The sequence below is a fragment of the Tauraco erythrolophus genome, chromosome 2 (assembly GCF_009769465.1).
Source record: "Tauraco erythrolophus isolate bTauEry1 chromosome 2, bTauEry1.pri, whole genome shotgun sequence".
In the NCBI taxonomy this organism is placed as follows: Eukaryota; Metazoa; Chordata; class Aves; order Musophagiformes; family Musophagidae; genus Tauraco; species Tauraco erythrolophus.
This window is the reverse complement of record NC_141466.1, coordinates 100,979,143-101,003,605: the sequence shown is the minus strand read 5'-3', so window position 1 is coordinate 101,003,605 and position 24,463 is coordinate 100,979,143. Positions and strand designations below refer to the sequence as shown.

Sequence of the window (24,463 nt, the reverse complement as noted above, 5' to 3'; positions counted from 1 at the left end):
GATCTAGTCTGGGCAGTCATATCTCGCTTGTAGATGTTCGAAGACTGAACTGAGCCTTTCCTCTGATCTCTAACTCTGCTGCTTTTCATGAGGAGAGAGCAAGCATTATAGCCTCTTTTACTAGCATAAATTGTCGCTGTAATACTGAATATCTCTAAAATGAAATTTAAATGAGAACTTGGGAGAGGAGTTAGATGTTAATTTGATCGTCTGTTTGACTCATTCATTCCTTCCTCATGTTGTTCCATGTCTCAAAACTGCTTTTCAGTGTCTCACAATCTCCCTTGTTTCCCCACTCTCTCTAATTCAGTTTCTTATAATTGGGAGGATGTCACCTCCCTCATTCAAGGTCAGGCAGTGTCCCATGGCAACTACAGCAATTGTTGACCTGGAAAAGTAACACTAGGGAAATGTAATGTAATATTTTTACTAAAGCCAAGCACTTGGGATGGAGAAGAGCCCGCAGCAGAGCCCTGTGCTGTACAATGCTCCTGTCTCTAGCAGCCGCTCTGTAGACAGTGTGGCAGGGAGAAGGCAAGTGAGCACTGGTTTCATTTCTTCGGTCTGAAGAAATGGAAACTGGTGCCCTATAGCAGAGATATCAGTAGTCATGGTAAGCTGCTCATCCATTTCTGCTTTTGTGCCAGGAACCAGTGAGTGAGACCAACTCAGCAGAGTCTTTCTGGCACATGGAAGGGGCTTTACTGGAGTGCTAGGGCTCAAGTGGATGAGCCTGTGTCACAAACTGCCTTATATATGGCAGCACAGGCAGCATTGGCTTCTGCTGGGGAAGCCACCTACATGGAGGTAAGCTCACTCCCTCTCTTGCAGAGAGGCATTGGGAATGATGCCCTCCAGCCCGTCTGCATTCTTCATTCAAGCTGGGAATGAGGAGTTGCCTGTGGTCAGTTGTATCTTTGTCTTGTCTGCTCCCCTGGCAGACACCCTCCACTGCACCGAACCACGTTGCTGGTGGTTTAGTTTTTTAGGACAATGCAGCCATTAAGTGAAGCCTGTTGGGAGATACTTGTTCTGCCTTAGAAGTGAGGTTCCCTTCTCTTTTGTAAGCTACTAGATGATTCTCGATGTAATTACTTTTGATCATATGTTAGCGGGTTCATTTCTCTTCTGTAAGCAAAACTAAGAGGAACTTAGCTTTAATACGGTGGGCAGTTTTTATTGTCTGGTATATTTCAGGGCTTTAAGCAGATAAGGGTGACTAGACCCTTTAGAACCTGGAAAGTTCTGGCTGTAGTGAGTTATCATTACTCAGTTGACAAGCAGCAGTGTGATGAGAAAGACAAACACTTTTCTATCTCTAGCTTTTTCTTCTATCTGCTAGTTTATCTTTCATGTTAAATCTTCCTCGAAGTTATAAGCTTTACACTGAGTTCTCCTTAAATACCATCTGGTTATTCTTCACAAACCCATCTTTCCTTGCTGGAGACTGATGCAAAGTCAAATGCGTGGGGAAGTTTGTCTACGTTTCTATCTGGCATGGTAGAGTCCTTAGCCTGACAGAAGGCATGCCTGGTGCTGGAGCTGAAGCACCCAGGTGTAAGACTGAGATCCTCATCAGAAGGCTGCTATCTTTGAACTTCAGAGCTGATACATTTCCTGAAGAAAGACTGGAGGGTGGATGGGTACCTGTCCTTTGTTTTCTGCCTTGTTTTGTGCCATGGCTTGCACACATTCACACATCTATGTGAATTGTAGATTTTTCTTCTCTTTAATTTTGCACATTTTGTACAGAGTGTACTAGGCAGAGTCCTGGGCAACCTGTTCCAGTTGACTTAGCTTGAGCAGCGGCTTGGGCTAGATGATACCGAGAGGTCTCTTCCAATCTAAATAGTTCTGTGATTCGTATGCTGTGAACGAAGCCATGATCTAGTGAGATCTTCGACATGGAGATCAAGTTTTGTGTTATCACAGTGCCACAGTTGTGAGTTTGTGAGGCAAACAAGGCTGTGCTGCCTCAGACAAAAGTAAATCTGTGGCTAATATAAGACAGGGGCTGTGCAAGGGAGGCTGGAACACAATACTGCTGTGTTTAGTGGAATGCTTTTGAAGAGAGTACAGTGTTACTGTTAAAGCCTGGGAAGATTCAAGGGAGAGAGCATTTATCTCCAACTAGTCAGAGCATTAGTCTCTGATTCCCTATATTTTGATAGCTTCTGTAGTTCCTTCTTATTCATACAGACACAGTCCTTTTTTTGATCTTCCATTAATCTTTGAGTGGTATATTATGGCAAGGAGTTTCATGTGTAAAATTTGAACTCTTCAAGATTAATGGTTAGTCTGCTACGAACGATGATTCTCTGTTTGGGAACATGGGAGCTAGAGTCTCGTCCATAGGAGCTTAGGAAGACTTCAGTTTCCATAACCAGGACAGAATTTGTGGAAGGATTTACTAATAAAAAGAGAACATAACAATACTGAAATATAAGACCTTGGTAAATGACAAATAGGAGGAAAATAATGATGCTTCTGGCTGAAAGATGTGAAGACCAAGCAGGAAGGTATTTGCATGTATGTAACCTACACAAAAATCAGAGATGAGAGGACTTGCGAAAGACAGTGCAGATCATGGGACATCAGAGGCAATGTGACTTCTGAGTCTTATCTGTTTACTTCATTCATACATAAAATGCACAATTGCTGGATTTTAAGGCTTTTTTATGGTTAGCCTATGATGTATATTATGAAAATATTCTAATTTCTGAGGGTATTGTCTAGAACAAGGATATAATAAACCAATGAGATTAATGGGAGAAACCAAGTCTGAATGTTGGGAGAAATGTGCTACTGGTATGTTCTTCCAAAAGAAAAGGTGGATGTCAGGAAGAGTGGCTCAATAGGTGTCTCTAATTGCCTTGATTCTGAAAAGTGCTTGATATGTTGCTCATAAAAAATCAGAGTTGATTGTAGAAGAGCAGGTGCTTACTTTTGTCCATGGCTAGTATTAGAGTAGCAAGACTCTGGAAGCCTTTTTTCCATTAAGCCTTTTGTATTGTCCTACCACTTTAATTTCTTTTGGGCATGCCATGGGACCAAATCCACAGACTTGATATCTTCTTGTTTGAGAGATTTCTCTTTTCTTGCAGGTGCTCTGAACAAAGCCTCTAGAGAAGTGTTCAAGGCAATGCACAGGGGCTTAGTGTTGGGCTGCCTGTGGGACTGAGGAGGACTTGGTAGAGGAGAGTTATCCATATGAGACTAGGGGCTACTAAAATCGCACTTGTGCAAGGAGTGAATATTTAGGAAGCCCAGGACTGGTAGACACAAAGACCTTCAAAATGTCAATCATTGACTCAAATCCAACTCCTATCTTAAGCATCTCAAGCCAGTGACATTGTGCAGTAGCTCTTTGACCGGCATGTGCTAGATGTCATTGCCTCTTTTTTTGGAAGCAGTGCCATGCCATGTATTGACATTAACATAGCACAAAACCTGGAGCTGATAGGTTTCCCACGCAGAACTATTAAACCTCACTGAAAACCCTGCTGCGTCCAAATGAAAGGTTTTTATGTGGGAATGAGCCACAGTCGAAGGTCAGTACCTCTCGAGTTAGAATTGGAGCCTTAGCTTTTGTAACGAAGACAGGACCACTGTGTGTCTGTACAGCAGCTAGCACAATGGCACCTCAGTGTCAGCTGTCCCCTCTGTGAACTACTATAGCACAAACAAGGTATTATACCTGTTCTGGGGACAACCAGAAGTCTGTTAATTTGGCAGTGTTCCTCAGTGCCAGCTGCCTTTTTATTAAATGACACGTGTGTGAATAGGTACCAAAAAATTGTAGTTGCAGTGGGAAAAATAACCCCCTGCATTTACTTCAAGAATATCAGCAATAGGGATAAATCTGTGCCATTTTCCTCCTTCATCATTTCACAGTAGGGAAAGTAGTTTAAAGACTAGCAAGGAAGGAAAATATTTTCTAATTTCTTAAAGGACAATGTAAATATAGAAGGGCAAAAGGTACCTTTAAAAAAGGATGAGAAAAAAAAGGTGGCAACAGGCTTTTGAAGGAACAAAGCCTCCAAACGCAATCCTGGAGAATGGTCACAAAATGTTGACTTAATAGCTGTAAAATTCAGTATGAGTCAGAATTTCTCCACTATTACTGCTTCTGCATCAGCCGTGTGTGTCTTTCATAGGCACCTAGTTAAGTGTAGTTGTTCTTTTGGGTCTCTGAGAGGCTCAGACCCTCTAAGGACGTTTCCCTAGGAACAGTGGTGGAGGTGAAATGGGTCCGTATCAGTGTAATGGTTGCATGCTGCCTTATCTTCTATAAAAGTCAAGCACAGCACATCAGATGCTTTTACAATGGAAACACAGCATGTAACCTTTTGAAACCTGTTGCCACTGGATTCTGTTGTGGGCAAGTAGCTTGTGAGACTGGGATAAGAATGGTGGGAATGTTTGTTCTGAATAAAAAGATGTGAGGAATAATAAAGCTCCTCTTGCAGTAATTGTGTTATTCCAGAACTGTCTCTTAAAGGTTTCTTTTGAAGTATTGCATTTTTCTTTGACTCATTTGGTTTTGGCCATTGCCAGAGACACATACTAAACTGCATAACTTGGGTTTGATCTAATAACTTCTAGGTGTACTCTCTGCAGCAGAACAAAAGTTACTTCAGGAACAAGGTAGGTAGTTTCCTCCATATAGGAAACTCAGCAACAGTGGGATCTGACCTACAAAAGCTTAGTTTTGGATCTCTCAACCTTTCTCAAGAGGCAGCTACAAGTTTGTTCAGTGTTAGAACATGTTTTGAGTAATGAGTATTTGGGTATACAGCAAGTGGTTTGGTGAAGCCCTTTGTCTGACGAAGAGCAAATGTTCCTGAAAATTCCTGGTAGACAAAATGTGAACTGTCATTACTCTTGGAGCATTTGAGGGTGTTCAGTGGTGCTGTAAGATTCTTTGCTCACAGGGACAGCATAATGTTGTTGTTTGCATTTCTGTGAAATCAGTTTCTCTTATTTCTATTATGTTCTTCAGAGTTGTCCTGTAGGAAAGCAAAATGAGACTGTTCTTTGGCTTGTGTGTATGCTTTCAAGGGGGAAGTGTGGGTACATACATAGGATGGTTAAAGTTAACATGCCACTTCCATTTGTGGGTGCCTGGCAAGATGATAGTGCTGTTGACAGGATGTGTCTTTATTTCAGTGATGGGTTTTGCAGATTCAGTTGTCCACGTGATGTGAATGTGGTAGGCCATGATGGTTATAAGCTGCGTGTCTGGGGAGCTAAGGACAGAGTATGTTCGTTGTGCTTGGGAAAGAGTTGGTGCTGCGCTGAGGTGGAAATGGTGGTAGGCTGTATGTTTTGTGTTGCCGTAAGTAAAAGGATGCAATGGGAGTTTGAGGTTGGGAGATGAGGATGTGTGTATATAGGGGGGTGCTGCGTCCAGGCGTGTGCGGTTAGATGGGGTGGATGCCTGCAGGATATGGCGGGGGGGGGGGGGGGGAAGTGGCTTGGGCAGCAGCAGGGCAGTGTTCAGTGTTCATGATGAAGCCTTTTCTTTCTCCTTGCCCCTTAGATCTCCTACCCCCCAAGTGATGAGGACAGCGATGACTCTGAGGGAGAGAACCAAGAACTTGCTCAGATCGACAGAGGTAAAGGGATGACATAGGAGGGTCCTAGAATGCTACAGTGGAAGTCCATTTTGCTTTTCACTTGTAGTCTTGGAAGTGTCTCCTTCACTCTCCCCAATGTACCACAACCAGATGCATTAAATCAGTCACCTTGAAGCCTTTGGGACCTCACAGGGAGAAACTGGTGTTACCAGACGCTACAGTCGCACTTTTCTTACCAGAGATAGACATTGTTGACCACGTGTTAAGGCCCCAGTGCTGCAGGCATGCTGCAGAGAAGGTCTGCAATTGGACCAGCAGCAAAGCTGGGACTAAAAATGCATCTTCTATTCCTTGCTTGTGCACCTGCATCATCTTTGTTCTAAGTTTCTTGTTCGTTGCCATTTTGAGTTTTGACCTTAACTTTCCTCATTCCCTTGGACTCATTGTCTGATTAGCTTGCTTCCTTTCTTCTGTACTGTTGGTATTGGGCAGCCCTATTCTTTAATCTAGCTAAGGCTCTTGCTCTTAGAGGAGAGACAGGTGCTCTGCTATTGTTTTTGGACCTGGTATGAAGCAGCTTAGAGCTGCAGGTGAAATCTGTAGTAAATACATCTGTTGAGCTATGCTAAGTCTGCCATTTCTACGTGCCCTGTGTTTTATCATTGTTTAACCAAATTCAAATGGATTCTTATGTAAAGGCAGGAGAAGTTAAATTCCTGACCCACGGGACATGTCCTGTTGAAATTCAAATCCCTGCTCCATGTGCTTAACATAAAAAGAGCTCAGCAGAACAGGTAAAGTGTGCCCAGCTTATGGCTGAAGGCAGGCTCTTTTGTATGACAAGCCTTGTAATAGAAAGAGGACTTTCACCTCCAGAAACCAGACCTCTATTTGAGCCACAGACATGCTGCTTAAAATAATGCAACTTGCCTCCTCTGCCCTGAGAACTGGTCACTAGAACTTAATGTTCTTAGCTAGAGGCAAGTGCCTAACAACACACCTCTAAGATGTATTCCCCACATTCAGGGGATGAGGTGGGTGGCAAGTCTGTGTTCTTGCTCTGCAGCTAGACTTCCAGGTGACAGTTTGCAAGGGGATGTCTAGCAGTCTGGTCTAACCAAAGATCTGGAAACTTCCAAAGGGAAACATTCAGCTGGGCAGGGGGATGTTTCTTCTGGGGAAGAAAAGGTAGGAAAACAGCTCAGAAGTTTACTTGGGAGGAGGCTAAAAAAAAAAACCAGGTCAGGATAAAGCAGGCCCAGTTTATTAGGGTGTGGGTCACAGGTCTCTGCCACTCCTCTATCTCCTCCTCCCACCAGAGAGAAGACGGAATTGTACCTTGACCCCTCTGGCCACCAACCAGCTCCAGAACCAGGAGAACCAATGCTGCAAGGTTCGGGCCCTCTTCCATGCCAGCCTTGACCGCCACAGCTCAGAAGAGGAGCTGGAGCGCATCAACCGAGAGTTCGCCGCTGAGAAGCGGAAGTGGTCCCAGGTCAGCAGGCTTGCCTGCTGCAGTGACAGCAACAACACCTCCTCCAGTGACGAAGAAGTGAAGAACTTGTGCACCATGTCCTTCCGGCCCGTGGCAGAGCAGGCCGATGGCTTGCATGCCAGCCCAAGCCCCGTGCTGTTCAGTGCCTCCCCTCCCAAGAGACTCCAGCCCCTGGTGCGGAGCCCAGCCTCCAGACCGTTAATCCTCACGAGCGTCGGGGCAGGCCTGGAGCAAGTCATGCCATGTAAGAGACATCGACAAGGATACGGGGATAAGGTCAGCAGGCCCAGCCTCGACCTGGAAAAAATGCAGCAGGTAAGGCAGAACTGCATATGAGGAAAGCAGCAGCCCTTGAGAGGAAGTGTTGTAAGCAAAGACAGAAGAGGGTTGTTGAGGCAAGGTTCAGTAAATTCATAGGGTTGCTGCTTGTGGTGATGTCTTCAGGGACATAACTGGTGCTTCTGCTGTCCGTCTAGGACAAACTAACCTCAGTGTAGATACTTCTCCTGAGAGGAAAAGCTGCTGCTGTTTGAGCAGCTCTTGCTATAGCTGGGCTGTCCTTTTGCTACCCCCATTAGGAAGGCAGCACCCATACTGTCCAGTTCGCTGCATGACACAGGAACCAAATCAGTGGAGTTTGCTTTTGTCGGGTTACCCCTGCTGTCGTGATCTGACTCGTACCATTTACTCCAAAATAAATTAATTGCTTAGAGATGTATAAAGAAATACCTTTGTGATGAAAGTGCTTGTAGACTTGATGATGATAGGTATGCTTGTTGACCTTCTTGGGCCCAGGCCTCTTTATACTTCTTAGGAGTTTTGCAGCAATATGGAACAGTGCTTTTTGCCTTCTTAACGCTTTACAAACTGTTTACAGTTTTCTCTAGATGCAGTTACTCTCGATTTTGCAGGACTTGTGGGGCCTTGGATTGAGGTGTGTAAATGCTAGGAGTTTGCTTTATCTCTGCAGAGGCTGGGAAATGCGTAGTGCCTGGTACTGGTGGGGTGGCCTGCCCTGCACAGTGCCCATCTGGTGCCTTTCTTTCAGAAGGCATTGCTGTGGAGTTAGTATTTCAGCTCGCTCTTCATTATTTGTCTGTCTTCTTGATGTAGTGTCAGTTTGAAAGAGTATCAGCAGACATCTGCTGACCCTGGTAAATTGCAGTAAGTTAGACAGTTATGTTCAATTCTGAATTCCTTCTCATTAGGGGAAAATTTCAATGCTTCTAGTTGGATGTACTAGTTTTAACCTCACTAACAACAGCCTCTTTAAGCCTACAAGATGGACTCACTGAAAGAAAAGGACTATGTATTTATTCTCCAAGATCTATAAAAGTGAGACCCTTCCATTTCCCTGCTATATTGCTGCTTGTTCTCAGTCCTGCTGGCAGCACACATCCCATGAATACATAATGCAGAGACTTGTGGTTTCAGTACATTTTTCTTCACCCTCTCTTCGCCCTTCTAGCCAAGTTTCTGCTCACAGAACATTGAAAAGGCCCAGTCTTGCATTTCACATCACCCAAATCTTCTACTGATACTGACAGACTTTAATTAGCCTCACATCCTAATGAGAGAAGAAAGCTGGTAAGCCTGTGCCCAGCCTGCTTTTTTTTCAGAGTGCATGTGAGTAAATGGAGAAATGTTCCTTTTGGCCCAGATGCTTTCTCTGGTTTGGATCCCAGGCATAGGATCTACCTGCTCTGCCTGAAGTTCTTTTCAGCAGTGTGTTGGTGAAGGTTAGGGGCTAATTTAAATAAGCTTTCCAAACTCTTGTGGGTTTTTTGATAAACCTTGTGAGAACAATTTGCTTCCTAGTCCATCTGCTCTCTACACTTCTGGATTAATTGTGGCAAAGATCTTTGCAAAAGAAGTTGAAATCTGGAGTGGAGGTGGGTGTGTGTTTTTAAATAACATTTTTACTGTAGATGTCATTAACACTTCTAGCTTGTGGAATCCCTGTGCTAAAGAAAGGATATTCAGCTAGTGGTTTTAATTTAAAAGTGTACTTGGGGGGGATATGCAAACTGAGATGTAGCCTGAATATTGAAACAATGTTTGGTCATTTATGTTATTTTTATAGTTTCAGATGGTTAATCTTCAACCGGTAACATCCTGAAGCTTTATGATAACTTCTTGCTACCTGTACTTGTTTCTGCTACAAAAATTATGATAGAAATAGTGTTTTAGATTCAGTCTTCTACTGACATTTGGATTCCCATCAGCTTAGCTAAAATCATCAATCTCTTATGACAGTGATCTGAAATCTGGGTTTTGTTTTGAGTTCTGCCACAAAATCCTTGTATGGAGTTGGGCAAGTCTCATTCAGTACTTCCATTCCCCACCTGTAAAATGGGACCGAGGTGTTTCTGTCTTAGTCTGTTTTCATTCTCCAACAAAAATGCCTCTTATTAACCACCTGGGCAGCACTTGACATCATGTGGTTTTTAGTCAGGTGAACAATGTGAATGAGGAATGGCAATATTAAACTGGCTACTTTAAGGCTTAATCCAGGCTTTGAACATCAAGCTATTCTTGCTCCGTGATTTATACTTACTATCATGTGCTTGCCCATGAGAATACAGCTGAAAAGCTTGATCAGATGGAAACTTTTTTAGAGCAGCAGATGCAGTTTTCACTCTTGTCCCTGAGCTTTACTTTCCATTCCTGCAGCTCTGTGCAGCTGACAGATGACAAAGAGTATCAGGCAAGATTAACTTGTGCCAGAAGCAAATGTGTTCTGAGACAAGAAGACACTTTTGGGTGTATTACGGGTTACTTAAGGGTAGATGAAGAGATTCCAAGTGCTTTGCCATTACATTAAATCCTGTTTGTTGGATGGTGGCGGAAAATTGGTCTGAAGAGTTGTGGTGTGGAGTGGCTCTGTGTTGGGATGCTTAAGTTATGCTTAAGGCAGCTTTCACCGGAAGGCCGTGGATCAGTGGCATGTGGTGTCCAAATGTCTTCCTGTGTTCCAGTAGTTTGATGCCTTTTGGTAAGGAAGGGAAGCAAATTTGGGAGAGGCAATTGGGTTGGGGGCAATCTTGAGTGCTTTTAAGGGGTTAGGGAATTGCTGTGCTTCTGCCTCCATGACCTATGGATAAATGGAAATCTCCATCATCTGGGCCTTTCAGTTCAGCCTCCCTCAGCAGGAAAGGCTGCACAGGGGCAGGTTTAAAAAGTCCTGTTCTGGTTAGGTGCCAGGCTTGCCTTTCCAGCTTCACAAGGCAGTGTGATTCTTTCTTCTCGTGCCCCAGCCAGGAGTTTGGACAGTTGGTGAGCGTATTTCCCACTCTGGCTGGCTGGTCAGCTGGCCACCCAGCCTCTTCCCTATTGAGGCTGAGCGAGGGCAATTCAGTGCGTGCTTTTCTTCACTCCTCCAAAGGACCAGAAAAATAGCTCAGAAGACTTCTTCCTTTCTCTCCCTTAATTGGGCAGAAATACCCTGGCTTGCACAGATACCCGTGTTGCTGCAGTGAATGCCCTCTCTCAGCCACCCCTTGATCATGGTCCTTGGACAGCAACATCATTACATGCAGGCTCTGCTGCCAGCTGCTTGCTATTTAATGAAGGCTGTGCATGTCCTAGAAAGGCTGTGGCTGCAGACACCCTGTTAACTTCAGCAGATCTAGCTTTTTTGGCAATGCAGGGACATCCTTCGATGGCTCGAGTTTGAAGGTACCGGGGGGGGGGGACACAAGGGTCAGCTGAGGTGTAAGGAAGCCCATGGTGTCACAAAGACTCCTTGGAGCTGCTGAGCTTGTTCCCAGGGGATGAGACTAATTGGTCTTGGCATGTTGTGTAAACAGAGAGGAAGTAAAGGATCATGTGCTGTTTAGTGGGACTGGCTGGAGCTCCTTTGAAATCTACTTTCAGCAGCTTGAGAAGTCAGAGTGTAGCATTTGCAGGGAGAGAGATCGTAAAAGATCTCTCTTGAAGGAGAGCAGCTTTGGGTTGGTGTGATAAGCAATGCAAATTGTCCTCGTTTATGTGTGGGTAGGTGACTGGTAAGGAAAGTGTAATTTTAAAGTAGAAGGCAGAGAGTTTGGGTACATGGATATATTTCCAGTTATGCTACAAAGTCACTAGGTAGTTCTGAGCAAGTTGTGAAACACTTCTGCCATGGGTAGCCTGCATGTATGAGTAGATAATGCAAATGCCATTGTCTTACGGAGGCTTAATGCATTATTTAAAATGCTTTGAGATGCTAGGATGAAAAAAGGCCAGCACAGAACATCCTGTACGAGCATTTGGATTTCTCACGGCAGATGCTGTGCCCTTTCGATGGATGAGTAGTTTCAGTGCATGATGGGTGAGTGGAAGTTTGCCTTGCCTTGACCATGGAAGTGGCCTGGATACAGTGTGAGCCCTGATCTGGACTTAGCTGTGTAATATTAAGCCCAACAGTCCTTCCGCTAGATATTTGGATACTGATGTTTTGGTTGGACTGGGCCTCGTAGGGCGATCGGCGCTGAAAGCTTTCTTTGGGCTGACACTGGTTGCAGAGAGGCTGCAGGACAGAACTCGCCATGCGTGACCGAGGGCCAGTGCATGACCCCTGTTATGCTGGGGTCTGGGCTTTGGGCTGCTGATGGCTCCAGGGTGAGAGTTCTGTATTGTTAGCACAGCTGGGCTTTGCCCTTGCCTGTCTCTCCAGGACTTGACAAATACCTTCCAGGTAGAGAATGTGTCAGCTCATGAGTCCTTTTCACCTCTCGGCCTCCCATTTGAATCCAGGCCTTGTCAGTTCCTGAAAATTGTTATCATCTGTTTGCCCATCTGAGCTTGCCTCTGTGCCGAGGGGGTACTGGAAAACTCACTGCTGGTGCTGGTGATAGTTTCCAGGCCATCTCTGCCCTGAGTCTTGCCCTCCAGAGTGACTGAGTGTAGTTCAGGAGCCTGTGCTGAGCGTAAAGGCTTACACCATTTCCTAAGTGGCCCAGTGCCAGAACTTGTCTCTCCCAGGTGTGAAAAGTTGTCTCTGGGTGCAGTAGAGTGCTTGTTGAAGCAATATAATAAGGAAACTGTTGCAGAAACTGATTGCGCCATTACAGAATGAGAAATCCTGCTTCTGGTAACCTCCTGCAATTTTGCTTTTATTTCTCACCGCCAGAAACATTTTACAGCAGCTGTTCCTCCAGCACAGAAGCCCCTGTCTGTCTTACCCCTGCCAGCATTTGGCACTGAAGCCAGCAAAACAAATGCTATGCCTGGCTGCTGCAAGGCAATCCTGACATGAGAAAGTTTGGGGCTGAAAATGATTGATTGGATTGTCCCATCTCTTTGCCTGTGAGGATGTAGTTCTGTGGCAGGAGGCTCTGGGACTCTAGACACGTACCACATGAGTGAGCGATGGGGCATGGGGTAGACATGTCTCATTCTTTGTGCCTTTGGAGGAGCTGAGGAGATGTTCTCTTCTGGTTTGATACAAAGACTCTTTGGCTCAGTGCCACCCAGCTGATGTCTGGTTTGCCGATTAAGGCATTTATAGCCTGACAGTGGCAGAGAGAGGGAGGGTGGGAAGGAAGGGTGCTGTCTGGGAGGTAGGGAGAGACAAATGCACAATAGTGAGGGGAAGGCATGAGGAACCTCACCCTGCCCTGAGGGAGTAATTATGACTCCGCCAGGCAGCCGGTATCTGTCTCTTGCTCTGTCTCCTAAGTGTTCCCTGGATGGTTTAATCCATGCAAAAGCATCCTGTATTGGAAGTGCCTGTGTACTGCCAGGGATGGATGAATTGGAGCATAAGAGAGCACTAACCCATGTAGAACTTGGCCTAGTTGTTTCCTAGAAAGGGTGATAATTTCCTTTTCTTTCCTGAAGGAGACTAGCGAGTTGACAATGTCTTCACTGACGGTAAGGCTCACCTGCTTCATGGTGCCCACTTGTAAATGCCAAGGGCAAGGCAGGTAGGATAATCTGGTCCTATTCTTAAGCTTTCGGCATCAATCAGCATGACAGAGGTTAGAGCATTTTCACAGTATGGTGGAGGTTGGAAAGGACCTCTGGAGGTCATTTTGTCCAACCTCTCTGCTCAAGCAGGATGACCTGGAGCTGGTTGCCTAGGAGCATGTCCAGACAGCTTTTGAATATCTCCAAGGATGGAGACTCTGCAAACTCCCTGGGCAACTCATGCTCAATCACTCCCATAGTTGAAGAGTTTCCTGATGTTCAGAGGGAACATTCTCCTCTGTTTCAGTTTGTGCCCATTGGCCCTGGTTGAGGCACCACTGAAAAGTACCAGGCTTCTCCCTTCAGTTGTACACAGTTAAGTTCCTCCATGAGCCTCCTCTTCTCCAGGTTGAACAGACCCAGTTCTCTCACCCTCTTCTCATAGGAGAGATGTTCCAATCTCTTCATCTTTGTGGCCCTCTAGAATCTCTCCAGTACCCCATGTTGCTCTTATACTGAGGACCCCAGAACTGGATAGAGTACTCCACATGTGGCCTCACCAGTGCAGAGTAAGAGGGTGGAAGAATTGCCTCCCTCAACCAGCTGGCAACGTTCCTCTTACTGTAGCCAAGGATGCCATTCACTTTCTTCACAGGGCACAGTGCTGGCTTATGTTCAAACTGGTGTCCACTGGGACCCCTAGATCCTTTTCTGCAAAGCTGCTTTCCAGCTGGGTGACCCCCAGCATATACTTGTGCTTGGGGTTGTTTTCCCCCACAGGTGCAGGACTTTGTACTTCCCCTTGTACTTCATGTAGTTCCTGTCAGCCCATTTCTCTAGCCTGTCAGTCTCTCTCTGGGTGGTAGCACAACCCTCTGGTGTCTCAGTTGCTCCTCCCAGATTTGTGTCATTAGCAAACTTGCTGAGGGTACGCTCTGTCCCATCATCCAGATGATTAATGAAGATGTTACACAGGACTGGATTCCATGTTGACCCCTGGGGTACATCACTAGTTTCTGGCCTCCAACTAGACTTTGTGCCATTGATCACAACCCTCCAAGCTCAGCTGTTCACCCAGTTTTCAGTTCGCCTTTCTGTCTGCTCATTCAGCCTGTACATCAACAGCTTCTCTGAGGATCTATATTCTCTGTGCATTGTTGAAATACAGAATTAATTTCTGCAAGTCTGCTCCCATTTTGTCCTACCCCATGACATCTGTTGATACTACGTTCACCTTTCAGGTGTGCTGCTAGCAGACTTTCATTCTGATCACACTTCTCTTCTTGGATCTCTTCCACCATTGTGTCAGCCCTGGCACAGAGTGCTTTGGCTTGTTCATTTCTAGCACCAAATGCTTCTGCTCTTCAACCTTCATCTCTTCCTTCCTTGTTTTGCCTGAGTGCATTTTTGATCTGGTTTTGTAATTATGCAAAGGGAGAGTAGTTTAAGGGGGAGATGGACAAGAGAGCCACTACATGAGTGCTTCTATCCAGAAATACTTACATCTCTCTTTTTGCCTGGGTATCTGGCTGTGTAACTCTGCCTTCTTTTCCTGGGATCTTGCATGTTGGTGAATATAGTTCTTTGAACTACCATGGGATTTAAGTACCATTTGGGCTATCTCCAAGGATGAGCCAGTAACTAGAACATCTGCTGAAACATCTGAAACCTAGTTTCTTGAGGTCCTGCTTTGAATCACAGAAGACTGAGGATTAGGTTCGTCAGGGTGATTTGCAGTGCACCGGAGCTTGGTTGAGGAGAAGGAAGATGAGGGAAGGAAATTAGATGTGGCTGAAGTTTGGGAGAGTATGTGTTCAAGGCAAGAGAGATCTGTGGGATGGGAAGGGGAAGAGGAGGGTGAGAATGGGTAGAGACAGCTAGAGAGGGTGATTTTGTTGTATTAAGATTCCCAAAGGGACAATAATAGCACCTGGCACCAGTGGCAGTAAATTATGAGCCTGAGGTTAAAGCCAATGGCTTATCACTTAGATTGGCAGGCTTGCTGGCTGCCTTCCCAACACTGCTGTCTTTCTTTTTTCTCTAAGCTCTAAAGCCTGGTAAGAAGGTATTAGACTAAAGCTGATTCTTTGGCTGCAGACCAGAGATAGGAGATCGAATGGGCATATGGGCACCACTGGCATGTGTCCCTGGGATGTGACTTAGGGAGAAGTCCTGAGTGATACTGTGTGAGACTTGGACTCTTGGTGTATGTCTGAGGGGCGAGTAGGCCTGGAGGGAGAAAATTTGGGAGAGGGAAAAAAAAAGATGTTCCTACTTGAAAGTGGCTGCCAGAATCTCTGCATGTGAATGAACAAGCTTGAGGTCTTGACCTCTAGCATTTTTCTCTCAAAGCACCACAGAGTAATTCCTACTGAGCTAGTAAAAGGAAAAGTCCAGTCTCCCATATCTACTGGCAATGGTTTATGGTGGGCTGCCAGCAGGCCACAAAAAGCATCACTTAGCAAAACCTAGAGATCCTAACTGCAGCAACCCCACAACTGTTTAAAATGTGATTTGAGGTGGGTTGAATGACAGTCACAGAGTGAGTGCTGGGTTGGATACCCAAGGGGGGGCCATCTTGCAGCATATCTCTATCTCTTATGTGTTGGCTGTTGTGGCTCCTTTTTGAGGAAGATTTTCCAAAGGATGTTTTGTTTCTTGTTTTGATACAGTACAGTGCAGAAGGATAATGCTGGCACATTCTCTTTCTCTCTCTGAATTCAGCCCAAGTAGCCTGGAGGGCCTGGCAGATTAAGAAGTTTTGCTGCAACCTGTTTATACTTTCCAGCAAGACCAGTCAGTAGATGTTGCTTGGAAGTGAAGGTCAGGACCTTTTCTACAGTGCTGTCTTCTGGAATAGGGTTGGATTGCCCTCACCTCCCCCAGCCTTGGTGTGTCTGGACTAGGAGGGCTGCCTGAGTTGGGTCCCAATGTGGCTGTTGAGTTGGCCAGATACCTTTCCCTTCCCACTCCTCCCTCAGTGTGTGGCTCATTGTGATACAAATATCTCATTATTGCCTGGGGAGAAAAGGAGTTTGCAGGCGGCTTCACCATATGCTGTCACTGCCCATGTTGTATTCGGTGAATGAATGGATCTCTCTTCAGGCGTGATAAGTTACATCTTTTGCTTATGGTATCAACCTCTGAAAAGGAGACAGCCTTACAGTTTACTTTTTCAGAGGATCAGTGAGGTGAAATTGAGGAGACTGGAGAGGGCAAATGGCTATTTAGAACCAAGCTGGTTATTCCTTGTGTACTCCAGAGAACGTGTGATGGTGGTGGCAGTATTCTACTTGCTTTTCTGACTTTATTATATAGATTAAGAAATTGAAATGAGCAGAGGACATGAGGCTTATTCTTTTGTTCCTACTCTACCACTACCACCAAGTGTTGAATTCCCAGCTTAAGCACTTACACAAGTGACTAGTCTCTTAGAAGTCAGCACCCACAAGATAACAGGGCCTGCTACTGCTTAAAAATCAGGTAAGAGACTTGCTACCATTGCTTCTGTGTAGTGCTTTGAACAAAGAATGGAAAGCAAGAGCTTTTTTTCTCTTTGCTTTCTGCTGGCACTGCTCAGTCCTGTATCTCGAGTAGGACACCTTCCTTAGCCAGCATGGCTTGGCACTGCTGTTTGAGAGGTGACACAGGCGTGCTTTGCACCCTGCAGTCTCCCCATGGGATACTGCCTGTGAGTGAGAAGGAGAGAGCTGGTTTGGAAACAGCAGAAAGAGGGCGATGATGTGATGGTGCAGATTAACTATTAATGCTGGGTGTTTGTGCTCCAGTTTTGCCACTGCAGAGTGGAAGCAAGCAGCTTGTCCTGGAGCTCGTCTGAGACTTGAAAACGCAGCAGCCATTACTGTTCAGCAGGCAGAGGCGGGCTGAGCTTTCAAGGCCAAGCCCAGGACTAGAGTAAACACTCTAGGAAATACTGTTTCTGAGACAAGCTTTGGCATGGTAGAATAGCCAGCCTGGCTGTCAACAGCACAGCTGTCCTTGGCATGGGCTGGGCTTAGCTCTGATTTTTTGCTTTAGCTCTGAATAGCCTCTCCGTTGTTGGCTCACACGAGAACCGTGCTGCTGGGCTCTGCTCGCGCTTTCTTTCAGCCTGTTGATGTCAATGGGAGTTTTGGGCATTGGTCCACGGCTCATCTCACAGGATGAGGCACTCATTAGAGGCATCTATTCTTGTGTAGATGGAGACTTGAGTTAAACCAGAGCGGATTCACTTCTGAAACTCCCTGCCCTTCTCCTGGGCTGTGTTCCCGCATACACGCTTCTGGTTGAGCTGCAACTGGTTTTGAGGAAATGATGACCAATAAGTCTGAGATGAACCCTCCCTCTCTGAGCAAAAACCATATGATTACATTTCTTCTAAATTCAAGGTTTCAAAAGCATACGTGTCCTTGGGCCACAGGTAAATTAAAAAAAGCCCCAATGATGTTACTTAAGAGAAACCCTATTAAGTTTGCTGGTTTTCCTCACTGAAATGATCTTTTCAATCTCCTGTTGGACTTTGCTTACTCATGCAAAGCAATTCCATAGGCATGAATTTGAAGACCTAAGGATCCTCTAGAGTGTTAGGAAATGAATGTCAATGAGAACTCTGTGGTCATGTCTATGCTAGGGCAAGCTATATTTTTAACTCTAAAATTGTTCTTGTGTTTTAAAATCCTGGTATATCCTTGCAATCTGTAATTTCACCTTCATGTGTTTGATTATAGAAAAAAAATAGATTGAATAGTTATACAAAAGATGAAACTCTGAATCACTTTGCAAGTTACTTTGCAGTCTTATTGTAATCATGCTCATTTTTCACAGCATAGAGAAGTCTTTTGCCTGCCTGTGGAGACTTTAGGAACTCCCTGTCTTGCATATCACTTCAGAGGCTCATGAGACACTTTGTAGGCTCTGGCATGATGGTAGGTGGGCATAATATGATTAAGAAACAAGGCATACTTTAACCAGTCGTTTTCCAAATTGCAAAGCTAGTGGATCTGTGCAGTTCCTAGGCTAGGTAGGAATATCTTTAAAATGGAGCCAGTCAGATGCCTGATTTTTTTTTTTTGTACTGTTGTAAACCTGTTACTTGTCATATTACAGGTGATGCAGTTTGCAGCTGGGAGAACTGCCGTAGGTCAGAGAACGTCCTGGATTTGTTCAGGGAAGTCTGTTATTGCTATTTTTTTCTGTATATGCAGGAAAAAACAGATAAGCCTCACACAAGAATGTGGCATATATGGCTAGATAAGACTATATATTGAGCATACCTTAATGTAAGCTTTGAAACCTAAGCTGTGGGGCTCTGTTCATAGCTGTGATTGAAATAGCACAGTGAGTTAATGACACATGTATTTTCATTGTAGTTCTGAATTTGGTGTGCTATCAAATCAAGCTTTTAACTTGTTTTCAACTTAATATAATTTCCTGTCCTCTGAATAACAGGGCCAACTCTGTAAGTTTCTAAGTGTTAGATGAATAAGTGTAATTATGAGCAGCAGAAGTGGTGCTCTTGGAAAAATGTGGGGTTTTTTTGAGGAGAGAGCCTTCTAGTACACCATCTTTTTAGTATTCTTGTATCTCTTCTTTCAATATACACCTCCTGTTCTTTTCAACTCTGACTGCTACCAGAAGTGTGAAAGGCATTTTTGATGTGCTAATTCTTCCCGTCTGCATTTTGCAGACTCTTTTACTATGGGCAGTTATGCTAAACAGCCTATGGAAGGACCCTAGAGACAAGTGAAACAGTAAACCACAAGAAGCTGAAAGAAATCAGATTGCTATCTCATGATGTGGCTGCTGGTAGGGCTAAAAGTAGAAAGCGGCAGTAACTACTACTGCAACTGAAAGACTTGCGTTGTTGCTTGATCCACTGTATAGAACTCTGTACTGAGTTGAGACACTGGTTCATTTGCTTTCCAGATGCAAGCATCCAAATCACTCAAACACCCTTGAAACTATTCACATAAATGTGGTAGAAATTTTTGCTTTTATTATCAACCTTTCTTTTCACAGAGGATCTTAATGATCTTGGCCTTGAGACATTCAGGTCTGTCTTTGTACTCCACTCTTTCTTCTTTTAATGAGATCTGAACTTTTGCCCTTCTCCAGTGTGGTGGGTGAACAAGCCCTCCTGATCCTAGGACATGACCATTTCATAAGCATGAGATGAGCCAAAATCCTGAATCGAAAAAAGGAAACACTGAAATGATTTGTGTGTTAAAATTGATGTGTATGTTGTGAGCACTGGCATGTGTTACACAGGCTCTGATATGGATCTTACAGGCTATTGAGTTGAAGGTTTATTTCCAACTATTTGGAAAGTGGATCTTGATACAGACAGTGGAGTGAAATACTTGAGGTCAGCAATTCTCCAACTTGTTCGTGCAGAGCTTCGGGCATAGCTCTAAGGGTTGCCATGCTCTGCTAACACCTGCTTAGAAGGGTTGTGGCCTGCTTCTGGCTCTAGCTGGCACATCACTGCTCTTGTGTAGGGGAGGTTCAAAAAGTTGGCAGGAGTAATCTGTATCCTTGTGTTGGCACCCATGGACAAGTGGGGATGCTGAAGCTCAGCACATTGAAGTGTCCAGGGAAAAGCACTGTTTGCCAAATTGATTATATTGCTTCTCATATTGGGAAGGCTTCCTTGGACCAGCTTCTGTGTCTTCTTTAGCCACGTGCAGCCATGAGGATGTGACTAAAGGGGATGCAACAGGGTATCAGCATCCACAAGTGGTCATCACCAGTGCTGAAGGGAACCATGTACCTACTTAAGTGGAAGGACAAAGCACCAGACAGGGGATACCAGCTCCTCTGAAGTCCTTGCACTATTCACATGGGTGTAGGCCTAGGCTGGCCCTTTCAAAGTTGGTAGGTCAAACCCCATCACAAGCTCTGAGCTTCAACCTGCAAACACTACCCCAGGCCTTATGTGCTGTGTAGCGTTGTGCTGCAAGGCAAGTGTGGACAGGCACTGCTGCATGCAGGCATGAGACAACATTCTTCAAGTGCAGTGGTTAGTGATGTTGTCCATAAAAGGATTAGTTCCCTGGAGTAAGAGGTCTTTATCCTATTAGCTACTAGCAACTTCAGCATGTTCCCTTGTCACTAATGTGTATGTGAGATTCGGGGGAGCAGGGGGACAAGTAGGTGGTAGGGTGGGAATGTGGGAACAGTTGGGTTACGTCATCATTTCTTGCTGTGGTTAATAATGTTCTACGATTCTCACTTCACGGATGTCTATTTGAGGACAAAAAATGGTCTCTGTCTTTTAAATCATCTTCTGGCCTGTAATTTCTGATATAGTACTTGTTTATGTAAAATTATTTTCATGTGCTCATGCAAACAAATGAGATCTCACAAATAGGCATAGTCATGTGAAAGAAGATGCTGAAATATGCTGCGGGGCTGGGCAGACATGACATGTATGTGTGTGTGTGTCAGGAAGAGGAGTGGGATTCTGTGCCCTACATTCAGACTCTGTGGAGCCCAAGCAAGCCCCGTGGCTCGGGATGTTTGCTTGTTTGTTTGAGAAAGGCTTGTTTTAGCTTCCCGGAGCTGTTTGTGCAATCAGTCTGCATTTGACTTTTTCAATGTTTCTCCACTGTCCACAAATCCAAGTTCTTGTCTGAAGATGTGACCTTATGTGTTTTCTGCTTAAAGTTGTGTTTGTGAGTAGTCCCAGCAGCACCAGCTGAACCCAAGGCAAGAGTTCTCACAGGGAAATGTCCCTTGCACTCAGCTGGAGAGAGGGTGGGAAGCGATTCAGAGTCACCTTTTGAGGTTTCTATTGTGAAGAACAGGCCATGCCTGCCTTTGTGCTGCTGAAAAATCCTTTCCTTGTTTAGTGCAGTGAGTATACCCCATATTTTGCCCTATTTTTGAGAAGCTCCACTAAGACCAACCCTCTGGCTAAGAATCTGCTGAAAAGGTGCACATTCCATGTTCTCCCCAGACAAACCCATTGATCTCCATTGCGTGTTTTCTGTGATGGATTAGATAGATACAATGTGGGCTTTATATCTTCTGAAAAGTCCCTTGTGCTAACTATACCTTTAGGGCAGGTTTTTGGGCTGACAAACAGGCATTGAAGGCCAAGATTTTAGACTTTTAGATATAAATACTTGATATCAACATCTAAAACATTCAAGTTGAGTCAAAACCATGAAGAAATTGGCTTAAAAATCTGGAGTTGAAACAATTTTGAGCTGTGTGTTTTTCGTTGTTTTTTTCTTTTCCTTTCCATGTATACAGCTATCCTTTCCTCTGTTGGGGCAAACCTGTGCAAGCGTGCAGTCTCTCCTGGAAGTCTGGTGTCCTGGATGGCTGTTCACTTTCTGACTGTTACGCATGAGGCCCTGTGGCTTGCACAGAGCCTTAGGAGTGTCTTGTAGTTTTTGTTAGCTGAGGATGGTGTAAAGGTAATCTCCACACACTGGTAGCACCTGTGTCCATTGGGTTTGGAGCAGCCATCTGTGGGTTCTCTTCCTCTTCATATCCCTGTAATATCACAGCTGATGAGTCTGTACCTTTCACTGATTTTTTTTTTTTTTTTTTCTTTCCCAGGGTATACAGCTGTGTGACTTTCAGCACCCTCTCTGTCTCCCTGCTTAGAGGAAACTGTGTTTACTCTATTGCCTGACTTGTGCTAATGTCTTAACCCCTTCTTGGTGTGCTTGAGGACAGTGTTTAAACAGCAAATGGTGGAAGCATCTGGGGCTGCTTATTTCAAGCCCCCAGGACTGCCATCTCCCTTTTGCTGCTGGAGCAACAGCGCTGAGGGGAACGGGATAAAGCCGCAGGAGGCAGCGTACCTTCTGCCCCAGCTCTGCCTATGGCAAAAGTCCGTGGGGAGGGAGGGCTTTGGAGTCACATCCGAGCCAAGGCTTCAGTTAAGTCGCAAGTGAGGACTGCAGAAGTGAGACAAAACTATAGAGACATCAGATGATGTGTTAGACTAGACTGGTCGTTCCCTGTGGACAGCTTTGGAGCAAAGGCCAGGAATGAAGGGAGGAAAGAGTCACATTGGCAACCCTGAATTAAAAGCCTTGTAAGCTTTTTCTCAGGAACTGCTACTGTGCCTGCCAGCTGTGAAACTAGACCCCCTTGGTCCCTTTGCACCCCTCCTCCCTTCCCAGGCTTTAGTGAGCAGGAGGGGCAAGCCCAGCATTTGAACTTTGGTGACTTTGGCATGTGCAGATGAGTGATGGGGAATTAATGAATCCTGCTCCTTTTTATTTTTGTTACTCCACAGGTGCTGGAGTCCTCGGTCAGGTCTGTTTCCTGCACAAATGGAGCTTTGCATTTTTTCCAGGCCTCAAAGAAAACTCAGCAAGGGATTTGGGGTTGGCGAGGAGTGAATAGATGAACCATCTGATGTACCCTGCAGATCAGCAGACTCAGACTCTGCCAGAGCAGCAGGGGAAGTGGCTGCTGAGCCAGAGATGCTTCATACAGGGTGTTCACTTCCTCCATCTCCTCCATCTCCAAATTCAAATCAAAAGAGCTAGTAGTAAAAGTGCCAGGGCAAATCTGGCCTGTTTTATATGCGCCTAGGGGGACAGGGCTTCTGTACAGATCCAGAGCATATCTGGAGACTGTATGCCACAAAGGTGACAGAGGAGCAGTAGAAAACCAGTGTCACCCACAGACAGGCAGAGAGTCTGTTTGCTTAGACAATAGGTGTGTAAGTAGGTAGCTGTGTTTGCATCAGCTGTGGCTCTCGTACAATATTCAGGGAGAACTTCAAGAAGCAGCCTGTAATTTTAATAATTTTATCTGCTCTCTGGGCCTTGAGAGCAGTGGGAATTGGGATGCTTCGCCAGGTGGCAGACCTTGCTGGCCAGGCTTTGGCTCACACCTGCCTGTAGTAGGCATTGACCAGGCCTGGCATCCTGGTGCCACTCTGCTGTGATCAGCTGTGCGTCTGTCTGGATTGAGATGCAACTGACTTGGGCTTATTCAGAGAGCAGTCACTGGTGAGATTGACCTGCTGTTCTGTCAGTTAACTCACCTGTGGTTCATGGCTGGTTTGTTTTTGCTGTGGGCTCTCACACAGAATCACAGAATGTTAGGGATTGGAAGGGACCTCAAAGGATCATCTAGTCCAATCCCCCTGCCGGAGCAGGACCACCTAGATCAGATCACACAAGAACGCGTCCAGGCGGGTTTTGAACATCTCCAGAGAAGGAGACTCCACAACCTCTCTGGGCAGCCTGTTCCAGTGTTCTGGTACCCTTACTGGGAAGAAGTTCTTCCTCATGTTTAAGCGGAACCTCCTATGTTCCAGCTTATATCCATTTCCCCTTGTCCTCTCACCCATTTCTTTTCAGCAGTGACAGCTGACCCCCCTCCAGTAGTGCACAAAATGAGGTGACTAATGACACCATGTTGGAAGGGATTTTGGTGACCACAGAATTTACTTTGGGGTTTTCATGGTCCACCATTTGCTGAGTGTGTAATCCTGGGCAAGTGACTGCAGTATGCTTTTTTGTAAGGCCTTGTCTGTTTCATTTTTTTCTTTTTTAATTTGAATTTGCTCTCAGTGATCACTTCGTAATCAGCATTTCCTCTGCTACCCTGTCCAGAGGTGCTAAGCGGTCAGTGTTTGCACTATATGGAGGCTGTGGATTTGTGGCACTTGCTGGCAGAGGTGCTGCCTGGAAAACTGAGGCTCCCCTGTCTGATAGAGATTAGAGCCCTTTATGACAGTGTTGAGCGACCAAACATGTTGATGTTTTAATGGGGTTTCAGACAGATTGAGGATAAATGTGACAAAAAAAGCGTTAATGACTAATTCAACTGAATATGAAACAGAAATAACTTTCTGAAGAGTTCAGAGGCTTTTCAGGATATTCCACAGTATCACCACAGCTTATGGTCTTTGGATGCTGGGGTTTGTTTTTGTAGGAAGAGACCGTTGGCCAAACCACTTGAATTAGCCTGTATTTTAAAGTGCTGTGAGGCTGTTTAACTTCTGGAGGAGCAGTCTGCAGACTGTGACAGATGATAGTTGTGATTTAAGGCTGTGGCTGAAATACAGCCCTCCTGGTACAGGGCTGCTGCAGGGAGCTTGTCCAGAGCTGGCACGTGGATGTGCTGGGTAGTGGCCTTGCACCCCCTGGGCCCAGGCAGTGGGTTCTCCCCTGGCATGGGGTATCCCTGGCTGAGGGCTGCAAGGAGTGATGCAAATACAGAGTACCCTCAGGAGACTGCTGGGAAGGGCTGGTCCCCTTGTTTGCTGATTAAAGTGATGTGTTCCTGAGAGCCTGAGCCTGGCTAGGGGGTAAGGTCAGCTGGAGTTGCTTCAGCTTTACAACAGTGAGGAGGAGCCTGTGACCTACTCTTTTTCCTTACAGTTTTTGAACTGCAGAGCTAAGAGGTGATGCCTGTGCCCTAGCAGCACTGCTCAGTGCCAAGGAATTTAAAAACCCAGTCCAAAACCAGCCTACAAAATAGCTTTAAAAGTGTGTGGTGGTATTTTTTGCTTATTATT

At 45.3% G+C, this 24,463-nt stretch overlaps 1 protein-coding gene across 1 annotated transcript in view; it reads left to right on the top strand.

Moving 5' to 3' along the window:
- LOC104375982 (uncharacterized) overlaps window positions 1–24,463 on the top strand; it is a 61,345-nt gene that overhangs the window by 14,171 nt on the left and 22,711 nt on the right. The window contains exons 2-3 of the mRNA XM_009982463.2: window positions 5,543–5,618; window positions 6,899–7,389. Coding sequence (XP_009980765.1) covers window positions 5,543–5,618; window positions 6,899–7,389 — 567 coding nt within the window. The remainder of the gene's footprint in view (window positions 1–5,542; window positions 5,619–6,898; window positions 7,390–24,463) is intronic.